This window comes from Sebastes fasciatus, chromosome 2 (assembly GCF_043250625.1).
Source record: "Sebastes fasciatus isolate fSebFas1 chromosome 2, fSebFas1.pri, whole genome shotgun sequence".
Classification (NCBI taxonomy): domain Eukaryota; kingdom Metazoa; phylum Chordata; class Actinopteri; order Perciformes; family Sebastidae; genus Sebastes; species Sebastes fasciatus.
In genome coordinates this window covers 13,952,838-13,972,177 of record NC_133796.1, presented here as the reverse complement: position 1 = coordinate 13,972,177, position 19,340 = coordinate 13,952,838, and the positions used below count along the sequence as shown (strand labels likewise).

The 19,340-nt window shown below is 40.5% G+C and overlaps 1 protein-coding gene across 19 annotated transcripts in view; it reads left to right on the top strand.

The window, feature by feature from the left end:
* celf6 (CUGBP Elav-like family member 6) overlaps window positions 1-18,574 on the top strand; it is a 162,665-nt gene extending 144,091 nt beyond the window's left edge. For 18 of the 19 annotated variants that reach the window (XM_074610556.1, XM_074610565.1, XM_074610550.1 and 15 more), the window contains 2 exons: window positions 4,126-4,275; window positions 10,944-18,574. In XM_074610556.1, coding sequence (XP_074466657.1) covers window positions 4,126-4,253 — 128 coding nt within the window. In that variant the 3' untranslated portion in view covers window positions 4,254-4,275; window positions 10,944-18,574. Of the gene's footprint in view, window positions 1-4,125; window positions 4,276-8,531; window positions 8,607-10,943 lie in introns of all 19 variants that reach the window. The other variant, XR_012590264.1, reaches the window with a different exon arrangement.
* The last annotated feature ends 766 nt before the right edge of the window (window positions 18,575-19,340 follow it).

Here is a 19,340-nt window from a genome sequence, read left to right as displayed (position 1 = left end):
CGATTAATCTAGAAAATAATCGAAAGATTAATCGACAATGAAAATAATCGTTAATTGGAGCCCTACAACAGAGTAATAATATATTGCATTTACAACAATCATGAATGCTTTTTTAAATTTGTATTCATTCATTAACACAATTTTGTTAAGACAAGTGTGAATGAAAAATATCTAGAGTATTAGGTGTCAACTTGCTGGGAATGAATAGTGTTAACGTTTATTGATTCAGGAAATGAAGGGAAAATAATTGATTTATGGCACGTTGTTTAAATAACATACGTTTTAATCTTTGGGCTTGGAGAAAGGTTTAAATTATTTTTAAGTCAAAAGGCTCAAGTCCAAGTGAAGTCATGAGTCATTGGTATTAAAGTCCAAGTCGACTTGCAAGTCTTTTTTGATTTTGTCGAGTCAAGTCTAAAGTCATCGTACTTGTGACTTGAGTCCAAGTTATGTGACTCGAATGCACACCTCTGCCAAATAGACAAATTTTATACAAACTACTAGAAAGCCAAAGACTATATATAGTATGTACTCAAATAGGACAAAATTAAAAAAATCAGTAATACTATCAGTAATCATTCATATCTATTTGGTATTCATTCATATCTATTACATACAAACAATCCGGTCAGTATGTCAGCATTTAGTTAACCAAGATTTTAATTTTCCCATTTTCATTTGCATAGCACACCATCTTCTAATTTAGATAATCCACTTTTTTCTTTCTTTTTATAATTAAAATCTAAAAAGCATAACCTCAAATTCATCATCCGAATACAGCTTACATTCTGTAAAAACGTCAAGTTTGTTAATGTAAAGGTTAACTTATCTACAATATTTTAAAAAGCAGCATATCACAGTGTCTTAGTAGGTACAGTATGTTAAATAATTAGTTAGTGTTATTAATAAATTTAAATAAAATACCTCTGAAAAATCGCTTGCCGCTGCAGAATGATTCATGAGAGTTTCAACAGAAACATCTGTATGCTTCATGGTCTGATTTCTCTGCAGCAGCACAGGTGAACTACATTTTGGGATTTGGAGAGGAGATAACCAGACGTCACTCTTTGAGACGGAGTGTTTACAGAGAAGCTTGGAAATTTGAATATGATGAAAAGGTCACCGGAGGAGCACTCGACGCATGTTCTTATAAAGGATGTATTTCTGGAGTAGGATTTGGAGTATACTCTTAAGGGATGCATCACTGTCAATTCAGACAGATGTCTGTTTAGTTTAGTATTTTTATTTGCTTAGCGATAAAAACGGATATGAATATGTGACACTTGTGCGGGTGAGATGAAGATAGGACTTAGGGATTTAGAAAACATTTCACATCAAAGCAATTTGAAAAGTTAAGATGACGAGAAAGCACAAGTGACTTAGGTATTATTAATACAGCCTGTGTTATTAGTTAGTGATGCATTATTGAGTCACTGAAAGGTATAGAACATCCATTAGGCAAATGTGTGCACCCCAAAGACACCTACTGTTGAGGAGCTATATGGTTGTGTTTAATCTAACCTGGGACTCTATGGATATAACATTAGTCTTAATCCTCTGCGTTTAGTCACTCAATATTGACTTTTAAAAGTGTTCAAAGCTTACCTTGTTAAGTGGAATTAGCTGGATTTAGCTTGAACATGAATTTCAAAAGGTCTTCTGAGAATGGAATAACACAAACACACACAAACACACCTAATATAGGAAGCCCACTGCTTTTTAGATATGATAGAAAAAATATACACGCCGAGATGCAATTTACCTAAAAGGCTTCTGAAAACAGGATATACCTTTTTTTCTTTCCCACTTTTAGGTCGGGGAAAGTTGCCTGTGCATTTTCATTTCATCTGTACATTCATAAATTTGCTGTGCACAGATTCACCATCCTTATAAAGGGTAGGTCAAGACAGCCCTTTCCGACACGGAACAAAAGCCGTTATTTCGCTCTATTCAAAGCCACCAGATTTCACTCACAAAAACAGTAATTTTACCTCAAAGAACATGGGAGTTGTTGGTCTACCGCTGCACCAATCAGATAGCTTGCTTGTGTTATTGTGTGACTTTCGTATCTGAACTAACATGGCGTCCACAGCAGTACATACAGCTTAGCTTCCATGCCGGTGCTCCTGTCTGCTTCTCCAAACTGGGAGCAACCGGGAGCCAACCAAGTTACTGTAAGTAATACACACTGAGTATAGATAAGGATAGATATATATATGTAGAACGTCATCATGCAGAAACATACATCAGGTCACATGGGAAAATCTTTTTAGTCGGGCTTGGAAAAATAGCATTTTGACGCGATAACATATGTACTTAGACCAAAATGTGAATGTTCAGATTTGAATACATAAGGAAGACCACTGGTAAAGCTACAGAATGATATAAAAACCTCAAAAAGACCAATAATAATGGACCCTCCCTTTACATAGTGTAGTTTAACAGCCACCATAAAGCCATATATTTGCTATAAAAGAACAAGCAAATCTCCAATCAACACTTGCTAATCATCACAATAAATAAATGAATAAAAAATGTATTAAAACTGTTAAGTTTGTAGGCAATTTTTTAGCTACTAAGCAGCTTCAACTGATCACCTGGAGGTTGACTAACTTGCTCCAAGGGAGTTCAGAGGTAGTTGCACAGAACCTATGAGGGTATTTCAACATCTGGACCTCATCTCTAGACTACAGCCACTTCTGCATTAGTGCAGAAAAGTGTTTCCATTGTACCAAACAGCATCAGTGCACAGCACCACTACACAGTAAGTGAGACTTACAGTATACTGCAGCATTCTCAACCTGGTCCTCAACTTACATTTTCCCCATTGTCACCCAATAATGTTTGCAACTTTGTGTGTGTTTTTATTAAAAATGCATAACATTACAACACGTACAGACATTGTGCCTATATGGATGGCTGCTCTGAGAGCCATACTTCAACCACTAGTAGCGTTCGGGGTATTGAGTTGCACAGCACCAGTGCTGCATCAAAGATATGAAACACCAGCCAGTTACTTTGTCTCGAGAAAACCGCTAAAACTGGAAACGTGTTCAAATATCTCATTCTGGTTTTAGATTATTGGGATGTACAAGCACTTAAAGTTTGCAGTGCAGACTTTGTCCTCTCCTTTCGTGTTTTGACCCCCAGCATCCCATCACCTTTTTGGCATGTGGATGTAAATGTGAGGAATGGAGATTCGTTAAAGTCAGGGATAGTGTGTGTGTGTGTGTGTGTGTGTGTGTGTGTGTGTGTGTGCATTTGTGGGATTGGGAGGGGGATCTCTGCCAACTGACAGGCCCTTCCCTGCTCAGTTTGTTTAAAGGGTTTGTAAAAGCAGCAGCCTTATCTCACCCGCACTGACAAAAGCCTGCCCTCTCCCCCCAAATTAAATTGGACCCATAGCGGTGTGATCAAATCAGCTGGCAGGCGGAAAATTCGGGCCGTCAATCACGGAGGTGTCTGATAAGACCAGGCAAGGAGTCCCGGTGTGGAAAGCTGTGGGCTCATTCCGCCTCGACACCCAGGTGATAACTCAGAGCAGCAGGCACCTCCGTCCTACACACCTTGCTCCTAGCATCTCGTCACGACCCCCGTGCCCTTTACTCTTTACTCAGATACACGCTCAGTCGCACACACACACGCAGCCCTGCCACTCTTGCACGGCTCAAACATTCAGGTAACATTTACAGGCTTTGCTCTTAAAATCCACACACAACATGAGACTCCTTTTTTTCTCTCTCTAATCTTTGAACACCTTTTCATGTGTTTTTTTGTTCACCGTTCAAGTCCAACTCGCGACTTCTAATAGCTCTTCTTCGTTTGATTTTTAATATCTGTGTTATTAGCCTTTGTGGTATTTTGTGTAATCTTTTTAATTCAAAGATTTTCAATTAATCCGCTGAAAAGAGAAAACAAAGAGCTATTGTTGTGTCATTGTCGAGAGCTAAAAAGGGTCTTCTTCTCCCCTCTTTTTCTCTTTCATCTCGCCTGTCTTTTCTCCCTTTCTCTTCCTGTTTCTCTCTCATCTCTCCCCCATTCTTCTTCTGTTCTTCCTTTTTTTTCCATTTTCCCATTTTTCTTTGCTCCCATCTCTCTCTCTCCCGTTCTGCGTTCTTTTCTCAGGCTTTGTGAGTTTTGATAACCCGTCCAGTGCTCAAGCCGCTATCCAGGCCATGAACGGCTTTCAGATAGGCATGAAGAGGCTGAAGGTGCAGCTAAAGCGGCCAAAGGATGCCAACCGACCTTACTGACTCGTCTGCTGTCCATACCCAGGTACACTAACACCCATGTCGTAATACAATGTGCCATACTATGCCATGCCTGTTGTCAAACCAACCTGTCTACTTCACTGGGATAATTTAGATCTTGTTGCTTCAGTGGATGTGAGTGTCTGAGAGTGCTCAAATCTCAATTTATGCAAAAATTTTGAATATTTTTGGTCAGATGTTTTCCCTTGGGCTGGGTATCGTTCAAAAAATTACAACGCCAGCACCAATACCAGTACCCTTAAAGTGATACCGATACCAATAGAGTACTTCATTCCATCTTGTGAATGGAAGCTGTGTGTGCGTGTCCCACTAGCTAGCCAATCGCCACCACACTGCACGGCGCTCATACATCGGTTACCACTGACAATGCCTACGGTTGCATGAACGCGTTGTCATGGAAGGGTAACGGCCACCCTCCGTTTCCCCCCAATGTTATGTGTTAGCTCTGTCAGCACTTGTTGCCATTGTTAGCGCTGTAAGCACCGTTAGCTGTTGGCTCAGACATCTCCGTGTTCAGAGGCATGTGCAAGCAGGCAATTTCGGCTGTATGTGTTGCAGCTGCTGCGGTAGTGGGCCAATCACACGTCACAATAAATAGAAGAACGCTCGCGGTGATTGGCTGTGAGCAAAACAGTCCTCTCTTACTAGATCTGGGCACAAAAAGGATCAGTTGCAGGTATCGTGTAACTAGAGAAGTTTCGATACTAGTTTGGTACTGGGTTCTATTTTCCCCCCTTTAAAGAGTTGTGTTCAAACATTAATAACTAAGAGCTTAACAACGTAAAATCAAATTTAAAGCACTTATTATTTCTTAAAAAAAATAACTTGCAACTTGTTTGTGGTGTGTGGACTACTATATCCAACTACAACAACTCTCCAGTCTTCCAACCAGTAGACACCCCATCACACATCATTTGCATAAAAATACGCTTTGTTGAAATTTACACATATCAATACAACAAATTAATAAAACTGCAAAATGTATGAATTAACTAGTTTAATATTAAATGTAGTCAACTATGGAAACAGTTAAAATTCTATTTCTATAGTCGTTAACTGACTTTTTCCCCATGAGTCCTGATGTGAAATTTGTATTTTTTGAGGTCAAAGTGTTTTTTTTTTTTATTAAACATATTAGTTGTGAAAGCATCAGGGCGCTAGTTTCCTCTTCACAGACTCAGCCTCTTGAGATTTGTCTCAGGTTGCCCTGCTCCACTGAATTGTTTTTGTTTCTTCCGGGGTTTGAAATCTAATTTGTACCTGCAGGACGCTCCACTGCAAATTGATGACATCATCAATACCCAGCTGTGCATAATTACCCGTCTACTGAGGATGGCGTTGAGAATCAATGCAAGTTGCTGCGCTACAAATTCATAAAACCAGATAGCAGTAATTTCTCTCCCACAATAGCTCTGAATTAGATTTCTGTCAGCTGCTTAGCAAAACCTAGAGGCCCTTTCAGTCCAACCTTTACGTATAGGAGAACTCATGGCACAATAATACAGAGCAGATTTATAGTATAACAACCTTTTACATGACTACTGATGAACGTGAGTAAATGTATGGCGTTTGAAAGAAAAGTTTGTGCCCACAAAAATAAATCAACAAATGATACTTAATGGAAAAGCACTTACTCACCCTACACACTGCAGTGGCTCGTATTTATATAATGGTGGAGAACAGCACCAACCCCACTAAGCACTATTTGGTTAGTTCAAGTGATGCTTCACCAATCTCCCCTCAACTGAAACAATCATAATACATTTTCATATTTTGTCATTTATTGTTTGTCAATTTTCACAAATAGCAAAAACATAGCATAGGAATGTAGTGGTATTAAAATGTTAAGTTGGTTATCCAGTGAGTGCAGTGCTTGCCCTCATATCTCATTTTAATTAACTGTAACTTTGTAGGAAGGCAGAACTGAATGCTTTGACTGCTTATGATTTTACCCATAGACTGTATTTACAGATGGACGACATGTCTCCACTTCCTCCCACTGTACAAAAAAAAGCCACAATATCCCAGTTACGGGAGCTGTCATCTTGACCTTTTTACGTCATTTGGAGCCATTTGGAGCCATTTGGAGCCAGTAGTGATCTGGAGACTGGAGCCGCGGTATCGAGGTAGCCCGAGCCAAGCACGGCCACAGCTTGTTAGCGTGAACGTTGTGTGGCGCTGGGGAAAGTGTTCAAAACTATATGAAAGGGTTCATTTTAAACGATGCCAGTGTATACAGATCCACAGCAACGGTGTTAATTTAATACTGAAAATTTTTAAGTTAAAACATAACCTACTGAAATCAAGCTTTTCCATTGTGAAATAGTTGTGAACTATGTATCTGCTGTTTTTAACTTTTTAATAATGGCTGCTTTTTATTAAGTATGCACTCACAAATTAAAACCAACAATAGATCTTACAAATGTACGGTTACGTACGTGTGCCGACAGTTAATCAGCCACCAGATATCTTCAATATCTAACAGTTCCTTGTTTGGACCCTTAATAAGCCTGAGCTTTCATGCAAAATAATAAAAAGAGGGTTTACTTAAAGTGGCACCATCCTTCAATAAAGACTAATTTCACAGTGTCAGGCTTGATTCAAAGAATCATCACCCATCTGTTACAAAGTGCAGCTGCCAGTGCAAAAATAATATAGATGCATGCTCTCTTCGCCCAATTGCCTAGACAACTTTTCATTACAATAGCATAAGCCTGGATTATATTCCTCCATAAATAAAAGCACAGTAATACCATTTGTTTGTTTTAGATTTGACTCCTTAAAAGCCACAAGATGGCATTAATGGAAGGTGGTATGCAATACAAATGATAGATGCTCCCTTTATCTCTTTCCTGATAGTGTTTGAATAGAGCCGTGTCCTGCTAATTGAAGAGAGGCTTTCAAAGCAGACACCCTGAGAAGATGGGGCGGGGGGGGGGGCCTTTAAGGGTTTGGGTTTTGATTTACTGTGGCACATCAATGAGGGACAAATGGAAAATATCCTGCAACAGCATTGAATGACAAGACGGTCATTGAGACGTACTCAGAATGTCTCCAAGTACAGACATTTCCCGCAATAACATTCTGTCATTTTATCACGAAGTGTGTGTGTGTCAGGGTGTGTGTGTGTGTGTGTGTGTCTGTCTGTCTGTCTGTCTGTGTTGTGCGTGCGTGAGAGTGTGTGTGACTGTGTGCTTTCATGTCCTGCTTCGTCTCTGGACTGGTTCAATCCATCTCTGTGTTTTTCTTCTGTTATTACACCACTTCTGTTGTTGAGTTAAGGAAAACCAATAGACCAAAACCAAGAGCAATCCCATGAAAACATTAAAGAAAAAATACCCTTGTGGGGCTTCTGAAGCCAGCTCCTGCTTTATAGATTTTTAAAAACCATGAGGGATCTTATATAAAGAAGTTGGATTTAAAAAAAAAAAATTGACCAATCTACTTTAAAGAACTTTTTTGTTTCCTTTTCTTGTATTGCCTTGTATTGTTGAAGACAGTACATTGAGTTCTTGAGCGAAAGTTCAACCGGAGCTGTTTAATTTTCTAAATCCAACTGCAATATAACGAAGTCAAACTTTGATGAAACTTGAATGATGGATTTTTTTGTCTGTTCCTTATAGGTAAAAACTTCAATATGTAGATAACTTCAGAAGTCCCCTTTCTTTTTCTCCAACACTGACGATTTTTCGCTTTGAAGTTGAATTAAAAACACGATCAGACAGCATTCTCTTCCGCTGGTCTCAGGAGCCCTGCTACTCTGAAATTGCGTTCTGTGTCTTAAAGATAAACTTAATGCAAAAAAAGCTGAAGCACTCACTGTACGGCCACCCTCGTAGCAAACAATGCAAGGCAAATCCAATTACTGTAGACAGGACACGTTTCTGAAATATGCATTTCTGCCTTAAGGGTTATCTTTGTGAATATAAAAAACATCAATTCAACCTTTTAACCTGCAAATGTTGTCAGCCTGAGAATATTTCATCACAACGTTGAGAAAAGAAAAGGCCCTTCTTTTGTGCTGTGTTGACGATTATTTGTTCTGTTATTTCTGTTTTACTTGTCATTTTTTTTGTTAGTTCTTATGGTAATGACCATAATAACCTCATTTGATTTGTCAGGCAGAGTACGTGAGAGTGTGGAATAAATATGGAAACGGGTGCTTTGAATTCTGACTTTAAGGAAAAGAAAATCCCACTGTTTCTTTCCTTCTTTTGCACCCCCACCACCAACCTGGCAACCTGACACGGCCAATCAAAGTGTGAGGTGGCCTTTCTCCGCTATAGCCACACCCCCTTCCCCCCACACCTGTCATGGGGCCAGGTTCCCACAGCTGTAAGTTGAACCCATGGTGTCATTTTCTTTTGGATGACGTCATGTGGTGGGACTGTGACTGCGTTGCATGACGTGGCGTTGGTTGATATCTCTCAACTCTATCTCTTTATATTCTGCCCTCCTTTATATATATATATATACTGTATATTGTATATTGGCAATTTGTGGAGTGCAGTAAAACGACGCCTTTCTTGGCTGGTACCTGTTGTACATACATGTAACTGATGTGCTGACTGGTTGGTGGATTATAACTGGAAGTGGCCTTTAACCCTTTGTGCTATTGTACCGTGTGCCCTTGTGATGTTTTACTTTCTCTCGTGGGGTTCATGTGTATATGGATGTACTGTATTTTCTTTCTCATTTCTCTATTTCTTCACATTCACATCAATTGTTTTTCCAGCAAACATTTTTTTTTTTTTTTTTTATAAAAGTCTGAATATTAGCAAAAAGGAAATTTTTCTGCTCCCCTGATCGACAGCTGTTTAGTTGAGAGATGGCCAAGATGACTCTATGTTTGTGTAGCCAATTAAATCTCCCAACGTTCACGCAGAGAGCACAGGCAAATGTTGACACTCCACTTCTCCGTGGATTCCGTCTGCACAGGGAGTACTTCTGCAAGATTGTTTTGTTTGCCTAACATGAGAATCACTTCCCATTTATTTATTTATGAGGGTGCAAACCAATTACGCCGTGATAGCAGAGCTGCAGGCAGCGCTGCCGACCCACATGGCCAAAATATGGTCCAGCGTACAGCCGTACTGTACACATAGAAGCAGGGCGCAGAAATGGGACAAAATACAAATACCTGGGAGGAGTATTTTCTGCTAACTGTTGTTTTTTAGTGGGATTATGCCACCAGATAAATTGTGTTTTTGTGGCTTGTATCTGAGATAATTGTTACTCAGCCTGCGAAGAGAAAAGGCAGCAAAACAGATACACAATGAAAAAGGTCCTTTCTTTGCAAGCGAGGTTGTTTCCATCCCTCCAGGCCAAACCCTGATAAGAGTTAGTCGTTTCCATCGAACCTGTACGGCCCTATTCTTTCAGAAGCAGCTGCAGGCGACTCTCTCTCCCGTAGTCTATCCAATGAACTCAGGGGGGTGTCTAGCCGGGCAAGCCGGGAGGGATGAGGTCTTTCTGGCAACAACTATGCCTCTTAACTGCCAGCCAGGTGTCTTTTATGGAACCATCTAAGTAGGTGGCGGCGTGGTGGGAGGGCATAACGATGGGGCAAAAAGCTAGTGAAAAAGAGAAAATGAATTCTTTATTATCTGACAAAGTCGGAGGGTGAAATACTTGTGATGTTTTCAAAGAAGCTGTTTACTTGGAGAAAAAAAGAAAATCTATTTTAAAGCCATTGTGTGCTTTTCTGCTCTGCGGTAGTATATAGCGCTATAGGAAAGAGGGCATCTATAATCGGGACTGTTTTATGCCGCTAATGGCCGGGCTCGCTTAGGCACACGTAGGAAATAAGCTAGAATCTCGCAGCTCTCACGTTGAAAAAAGCAGACCTATTATGAAATGGTAACAAGCTCATTTACAGGAATGGAAAGGTAGAACAAAGAGCGTCTAGGGCACGCGTGTTCCCATCGCAAAGTCAGTCCCTTTCATGTTCGCTCCCGGAGAGTGATTTGCTGTGATTTCGTAGCCTTTCTTCACCCACATCATAGCTCAGAACATATTAGGGATGATAGGCTGTAAACTAGATCTTTTATATCTGCAGCTCGGCGGCGCGGACACATTTAGTGACAGCGCAGCATTTTTAAGTCAACACAAAAGATGGGGAGATGCTAGGTTGCTTTTTCCACGGGATCCTATTTAGAGGCAATTTCTTGGAATATGTATTTTTTTTCCCATAATGGACAACCATCCGTTTTTCTGTCATATAATCATTACACTTTTTCAACACTGTCTTGTTTTCTTTATGTTTCCTTCTTGTTCTTTTGGTAGTTTGTTTTGTATTGGATTAACAATAAGATGAATGACAGCGACATCTCAGGCAACATTCAGCTGTATTTTCTTTTCATGCAGGGAGATGTAGTCAGTTTAAATTAGGCCTTCCTTGGATTAGCGCTGTCACAGTGTAGATGTCTGTTCCATATGGTTAAAACACAAATCTCCCACCCCACCTCTAGCCCACTTATTTCTGGTTTTGATTGACACACTCCTCTTTTTTTTTCCCTTCTCCTCCCCGTCTGTTTCTCATGCTGTTGGCTGTGCCTGTCAGTCTGTGTGATAACCAGGAGCCAGCAACCCTGAGCATGTTTGCCACAACCTCACTGAATCCACTCTCCTTATTCTCCCCTCTCTTTTTCTCTCTCTCTATCTGTGTCACAGGATGAAGGGCCACAACACCTTATTTCCACAAGTGCAGTAAAAGTACAAAGACTTCTTGCTCTGCTACATATCATGAAGGAAGGGTGGCCCCTTGATCCTGCTGGAAACCCGCTGAAAGATTGGGAGACTGAGAGAAGGATCCCAGAGTTTTTTTTTTTTATTTAATTTTAGTTTTTTCTTTCTTCGCAAATGCCTCTTTTTTCCCTGTTTTGCTTTGGCGTCTGTGGAAGAAGATTTTTTGCAGAGACCAACTTTTTGCTGCTGTTTTTTAGACATGATGGGGAAAAAAAAAAAACCTTTATAGACTCATTATGCTCAAAGCATGCATACTGACACAGGATATAGATAAACACACACATATAACAAACAAAACATACACATTTAAAGATGCTACACTTTAAAAAATTAAAAACAAAAAAAAATACTTTGTACATGTATAAATACGTGCAAATGCCAACTCAAGTACTGACGCAAACACGTGCGTGTGCGCATGCACACACATACATATACACACAAACACACACACCAGCCTGCTGCCATTTTGGTTTTTGTGCCTACACAGGTGTTGTGCTCTGTGACAGGGCAAGCTCTGGATCAAAGAAGAAACCGAGAAGAAGAAGAAGATGAAGAAGAAGAGGAGAGAAGAGGAGAATCCAGGATAATTTACATGCATCATTCCTTAGGAAATAGGGACCAAAGGACTTAACGCTTTTTAAAAGAATATAAATATATAAATATATAAATATATATTTAAAAACTCATACCTTGTAGCTGCAAGTATTACAATTTACTCGTAGTCAAAAAAATCATTAAATCAATATCCAGTGGCCTACTGTAAGTATGAATAAAAGAACATGGAAATAATGTGTAAAAAAAAGACATGGCATCGTAGTGTAGGGGCTGATCTTTTGCTCTGGATGCTGGTTTAGCACCAGGTTGTAGAATAGTAAAGTAGATTAGAAAAAAAAAAATGTAGATTTGCTAACTTTTGCTGTTGTTTAAAAAAATACTTGAAGTCGTAATGAAAAGGGGGCAAAAGGTGAACGGGAAGGGGGAAGGAAAACATTCATCTGCCCCTGTACGCAACGAGTCTCTTTTTCTTGGATGTTAAGGTATCAGCCACTGGATATCTCGCTCATCATGATGTATAAGTCACCGCACTCTCTGACAGCTATGAACAGACTGTTCTGGAAGAAAAAAAAAAAAGAATGACAAGTGATAAAAAAAAGACAGAACTTATTATAATGTCTGTGCTGGACAGGGTGCAGACGTTTAAGGCTTCTCACTAGCCTTTGTGTTCAAGCGACAATCCACTGTAAAGACCAAGCAAAATGGACATGGGGGGTGTCTTTTGTTTGTTTTTTGTTTTTCTTCTGTTTCTTTCTTGACCTTTTGTATTGCAACAAGGAGTGTGAATTATGAAGCCACAAATTGTTAAAAGGTGACGGTTCTACTACGAGAGACGGACAAATGGATGGTCGTGAGGGCAACAAGAAGGGAGGAGGAGTAAGGTGACAGCTACTGAAACTGCCAGCAGAATGAACTCAGCATACAAATGAAATGTCCCTTATGGCGTTGGAGTTGTGTCAAAAAAACAAAGTATGCCCGCTGTAAACAAGCAGGACTTATATATAAGTGACATGCCAAGGATATGTGTGTCCACTGGAGCTGCTGCAAAACTCCAGATTGAGAAAAATCGCCTCTTGTCTCTTGGCAGATACAAACAAACATTTCTCGGAGGACAAACTCGATTTACTGTATTGATGGCAAAGGAGTGCAGGCTTTTAGAGCTCATTTAGCTCCGTCAAATATAATGTAAATCCCGCTATTAACATGCTCCCTGACCTGCTTTCTTCATATATTATACATGGAAAAAAAAAGCTACTGCTTAAACAGACTATATCTAAATTAGATCTAACGGTCACCCTTAACCATCGCTCAGCTCGCTTGTAGCCTCTCTGACGCTGACGCCAGGCAGGACGGAGTAAAGCACTCCGGTACTGTCATGTCTTGATTTAGAGTCCCGTAGCCTTTCTTTGGACTGTTTTAGAGCTCTGGATTGCAGGCTCTTCTCTAAAAGCAGATCAATATGTTTGGAATGAGTCTAGAGGGAGGAGCGATGCTGTTTCAGTCACTCTGCAACACTTCCCAATTTTCTCTGTCGAACACCAGCTCACATCCGTACACCAGCCCTTTGAGCACTGGCAGCTGGCGGTTAAGAGGCATGGCTAGGCAAGAAGGAGGGGAAGTCAACAACCAAAACATGACATCAAGATCCTCGAGAAACTGATGCTTCTAGGATGATGCCCAATGACTTAGTCCGGATAATTAGAAGTTGTAATCAAGCTCCTGGTGACAAACGCAATATATCTGTGCTATATGCTTTCTAAGAACAGGATTAAAGGGTTAAAATAGGACATATGTCTGGAAGGCTCCAGTCCAACCAGTTCCTGACTCTCCTCCTTAGTGTTTCCTCCCTCTTTCTCTAGCTTTCTTTAGAGAGAAAAGCAGCCCAGACCTATTCCAAATCACTGATAAAATGTGCCAGCAGATTCTTTAATGCACTACAATTCATTTAAATAAGCAGAAGGTCTCGATTTGATATCAGCGTGCCATGCACCCCCTTCTCTTCCCCCTCTGTCCTAAGAGCAGCCATGCCTCTCCAAACCTAAGCCCAACTGTTCTGCAGCTCTCCCCTCAGAGCAGCATTTTCGAACCTGGCTAATGTCTGCACTCGCCACCCTTCAATTATCGCCTGCACCGTATTAGACATGCTATTTCACCTTTCCCTCTAATCACACTGTAATCACCAGCCTCTATACATTAGCAGCAACCAAGTGAAAAATCACCGGGATAATCACTTGGACCAAATGACGGGAGAGATGGTCCCCTGCATGCACACGGATGACAGAAGGAAGATTAGAGAGAATTATGTCTGTGCCTACTCCCTGGCAAGGCTGCTGACAGCTGACCTGGCACCAATAATACCGTTGAATTTACCCGAAGAGGCGACGGAGGATGTGGGATAAAACCTTCCGTATCATGGCAAGGTGTTAATGCGGCAAAGTAGATTGACGTTACGAAAAATTAAAAGAGAAAAGTGGACGATAAAATGTATGAAACTCTTTCCTTTTTCCTTTAGCACAAACGGAAAATTGGGTCCAGGCCAACCATTTTGCTGGAAATCCTCAATTCTGTAGAAGCAGCTGCAGTGAGGCATGTGTTATTGTGCTTCTTCTTCTTTCAGCATGTAATTGTGTCTCAACTATCTCTTCGGACACCACAATATTTTACAAAATACACATCTTGCTTTATCTTGCTTGTATCCCTGCTGGGACACCTGCAAAGCGCAGTATTGTTCAATGCTGAAAGAATGTTTGTGAAGCACAGTAGTTCTTCAGATTCAAAATGATGCCCATCAAAAATGACAGCAAATAAAAGTAGGATAAAACCCCAGCCCTCCTTCCTCAGCCCTTGATCGGACGTTAGGTGGAAACACAGGAAGCTACGTGAATTGTAGTGAAGTAGGTCAAAACAAAGCCATGTTCTGCAAACCATTTGTGCTCATTATTCATCTGACGCCTAACTAATCGACGGGAAATCTAATGTTCCACGAGCAATGAAATTTCCTGCGCTTGTCTCGGCCATCTTTAGAATACGTTCTGCGAGTGGGGGTGGGGGCCTCCGTCGGGCTGAACATGAACCTCGTCTCGTATCAGATGCTGTACTAGTTCCCACTGCTAATGGCAGGTTGAGTCCCCAGTGAGCCAAAAACCCAGCCTAGCCTAGTATCCTGCTGTCTGCTTGGCTAACAGTGCAGTGTTCATGTAGCATCTCTTGCTATGCCAGGGCTAAATTAGGCAATGTGAAATCAGCACTTCAACACTTTGAACAAGGGTGCTGCTGTTATTGCTTTTACACCCCGGGGAGGTTGTTACTGAAGGGACGTGCATTAAAAACAGAAATAGCTCTGAGACATGCTCCGGAACTATGAAAAACAAGAAAAGATTGTTTTTAGATCTTCCCTTGCCCCTGCTTATTGACACATCGAGTCTCTGCCTGCCCGGCTCCCGGCTCCAGTCTGGTCTGGTTTTCAGTCCAGGCCATGTTTCACCTCTAAGAGCAATGACAAATGTCGACCCAGCAGGCACTCGCCAAGCTGTTGCCAAAATGCCATTTGATTTGTGTCCTCTAATTTGCAAATAGAAAATGTAACTTGGCATTTTATCCTAAAGGAATTAGTATGAATCTAATTAATTGTGAGAGAATAACATTTAGCATGCCAGGCAAAACCAACAAGGCAATGTCAAACATTATGTCCATACCCCGAAAAGCATATGGATGCTCCTTCTCTGCCATTAGCCGTGTTTCCATTAAATTGTCAAGTGAATTTTAAGCAAACTTTTGAAATGTCGCAAAAAAAGTAAGGCGAATTAGGCACGTTTGCATCGACTGGTTTGTAGCAAATAAACTCTGCTGGTCGGCATGGTTCGGTCAGATATAGGGTGAGCCGGAAACAAAACAAGTCGGCTTGGCCATGCATGCATCCAACCATCTACCAGAGAAAAAATGGAAGGATGTTTTAGGAATTGGGCGAGTATTAATTATTCTTTCATGTCAGCTAGTATTGGTCATGTTTCAAGATGAAGACAAGGATTTGCACATTATGGGAATATCCGAGAAGATGCCGACAGCGGAAACAGCTGATCAGTCATATGAGCTAAATGTTCGTTACGTCAGAATTTATTCGGCAAAGGCGTTTCCATCACCCATTTAACGCAAAAACCACCTCAAGCGAGCGTAAAGCTTTTTGCAATTGAGTGTTTTATCGAAATGTTCTTGTTTCCATGCTGCTTTTCTAATGTGATACTTCAAATGTGCATAAAAACATGTGAATGGAAACACGGCTACTGATGCATGTACCCACTCTGACCCTGTATCATTATTAAATAAGAAATTGGGGGTTATATGCGTAGTATACCCATTTCCTCAGTTGCCGCTACAACCAGTGCTCATAAGGTCAGTCCTCTAGAGGAGCACGTATCCTTAGAGGGCCTCAGCCAGTGGCGGGCCAAGCAGGGAACTGCTAGAGCATGTCTACGAGTCTCCAACCCCCTGGGTGCATAACACTCACCCTAAAATAGCAGTGATTGTCAAGGAAAGGAAGTGAAATGTAATTGACTGAAAGTGGAGAGATAATTAAAGGAACCTGTTGGACAGGAGGGAAGGAATTAATGCCTCTCATTTAATAGCTGCTTTGGGAGAGAGAGCTTTTCCGTCATCTCACTTTATAGCGCGGAGAGGGTTTTGCTGTGGAAATGGGATTTTGTATGGAAAAAGGTGGAGGTGGAAATAGGCACCGGGTGGTGGTGGTGGGGGTGGGGGTGCTGTGTGCTAAACTGAAACTCCACAAAATCACTCCCAATACTCAGGGCATCAGGCGCCATGATGTCATGATTAGTGGAGAGGTTCAGAGCCTTGCCTTACCCCCGATCTTGAGGGAGGTCGAGCAGAATCGCAAACATGAGGTCAGTGCTGTGAGACCGCGTCCCGCCGCGGGGAGTGCTGAGCCAGCAAAAAGGGCTGACGAACCACCCAAAATTGTGCTTTGGATCTATAGTATCACCATCCAATTCCAACAAGTAACAAGCAAACAAACAAAAAAAAAGATGCCATCTTTCACCCGACAACGCACAGTGAATCGCTGGAGGTGTGCGATTATGCTTAACAACATGGCTGACAATAATGAAGACAAAGACTTTTTTTATTCCTTAATGTAAATAGCCTATAAAATACAAAAAAACAGAGGACGGTTGTATAGCAGCTTGTGTTGAGAAGCCCAACTCTGTGGGACAATGATGTCACTATAAAATGTATCCACAGCAGTGCAGGGATCTAGGAGAGGTTTAGTTCTTTTAAGCCCCTTAAGTTTGGGCTGTGAACATGCATCCTACAACCCTAAGCGTCGGACCGAGGCTTACAGAGTATTTGACTTAGTGTCAAACCTAAGCCACAGCCCCGAAGTGATCCGTTAATTAAGATTCTGTGTACACCGACATGTCATGATTTTTTCTGACAGAAGAAAGATCGCCTGTGCGGTAATTGGATTAGTCCAATTGGGGCTGATGAACAGATATGACAGTGACAGTAAAGTTCATCCATCTGCATGCTTACCGCTTGACAGTGCGACAAAAAAAAAAAAAAAAAAAAAAGCTTCAGCCACTATGACACTTTCTTTGGAAGAAGTGAAAGTTTTGGCATTTACAACATTTAAGGAAGTTTTACAAAAATGAAACTCCAGGTTACAGTTTGTTCAACATGTACATAAATCATTTTGGAATCAAACATTTAATACATACACGGTAGAACCCACATGTACACGGTTGGGCCGAGATTGGAGGAACAAGTGAGCGACTATTGGAGAACCCAGCAGAACCCCCCTGCCAGCTTGACCCAATCTGCCACAGCTCTCCTGACCACACAGCTGCGTTACTCCTGTACATACAATATAGCTTATTTTTCAATTCTGTTGAACTTTCTTTATAGGCCGTACAATAGATCATGTTCAAACGTTTAAAAAAAAAAAAATTAAAATAGTTAATATATTTCAGTGAAACTAAGAGAAGGAACCTATGAAATAATTTATCCAAAACGAGAAGATGAAATGATGTTATTTCTTGTATAGTGAAGCACTGATGTTCAAAAATGGGATTTTATACTCATGTTGTTAAACGCTTCTTTACTTTCTCTTTTGTTTTCTTATTATCTGCTGAAGCTGGGATAGACCCATTGTCATGAGGTTTATTCGGATACACTTTGATCATTTGTTTTTGTCCGCACAATCCCTGTATGAAATCCCTTGTGGATGGGCAAATTCAAAGTGATTTTTTTTTTTTTTGCTCACTGAAAGCTCTTAAATCAATACAAGAATTAACAAAACTGCACTGTAAAAGGATGATTGATGGTACCGGTCATGTGGATTCAGAAGAGAATGAGTCCATTGCACAACTGAGTTCAAATGAATCAGCATTGCATGTTCAAAAAGAAATCTCATTTGAGGCCTTTTGTTGTTTTGAGAAAAATAAAAAAGTCATAAAAAGACAAAAAAAAAAATCAAACTTTGCAGTCAGATTGGTTTTGAGACCGATGCTGTCATATCTCATTGTCTTTAAGCCATGGATGGTTTCCTGCAATGCTGTTCTTGTCTATCTCTGTCATAATGTTGTTTCTACTTTGTTGTTTTTTTTTTGGTTTTTTTGAAGGGTTGGTTGTAATCATTGACATATCTCTGATTTTCTTCTTCTCTGTTCTTACCTATGGGAAGTTTCTTCCACGGTTTGTTATCTAATGTGACTCCATCCACTGAAGACATTGTAGTATATAGCGCCACATTGCTTTACTCCAGTCAGGTTGATTTGTTAATGTGAGGAGGGAATACTGCCTTAAACCCAGCCTGTTCTCTCTGACAGTACTACCTGTGAGCAGTGGTCACACACACTGTATTCTGGGGATGCCAAATGCTCTATCTTCAAAAAGGTAAAAAAAAAAAAAAAAATCTGTTGTAAAGACAAACACTTCACCAGAGTCAGTTTTTAGCCTCAAGCCCATTCTGACACAAATACGGACGTGGTCATCCACCTCCATTTCCATTGGTTACAAGGACCAAAATGTAAACAAACTCAGCTAACTGAGCAGTTTGCTCCAATCAAGCATTCAATGAGAGCCTTTAAAGAATCCACATTTAGTCAGAGGTGATTTTGCACCATGGATCTTCATTGCATTCCCAGCTTCATTATCTTAATTCCATCCTCTTCATTTGTTCTCATGCAAAATTATTAATCATAATACATTTGGGTATTTAAATTCACAATGAATGGAATAATCATTTCTTTTTTTGATTATTTCACTTGAACAAACTGTTTTCTTTTTTGTTTGAAACAGAGATGTAATTTGAAATAGCGTTGGCTCGGGTCCGTTAACCCTGATTCGGGGTGATATCTCCCCTAGTGCTCCTGAACTCTGTAGTTCTCTAGTTCATTATATTCTGCTTAGACTAAAATAAAGCACAGTCCTGTAGAAGATTGAGCCTGCTTTGTCCTTCCTTTTTTTTAATCTATTCACATAGCTTGATTAAATAATTCCTGAAGGTTTGGATCTATCACGGCGGTGCATGCATGACCCCCGTTTGCAAAGACGTGAAGTGTGCGGTGTCCTCTTGTCGCTTGGCTTGTGGAGAGAATGCATTTAGGACATGTCATTGTATTAATTGAGCTAACAGCGCTAACCATATCCGAATACCAAATTAGATGAGACGGTTAGTAGAAAATCGTTTAAAAAGGGCGAATAATGCATAATAAATGGAAGGGAGATTGGAAGAGGGAGGGGAATAAATTGTGA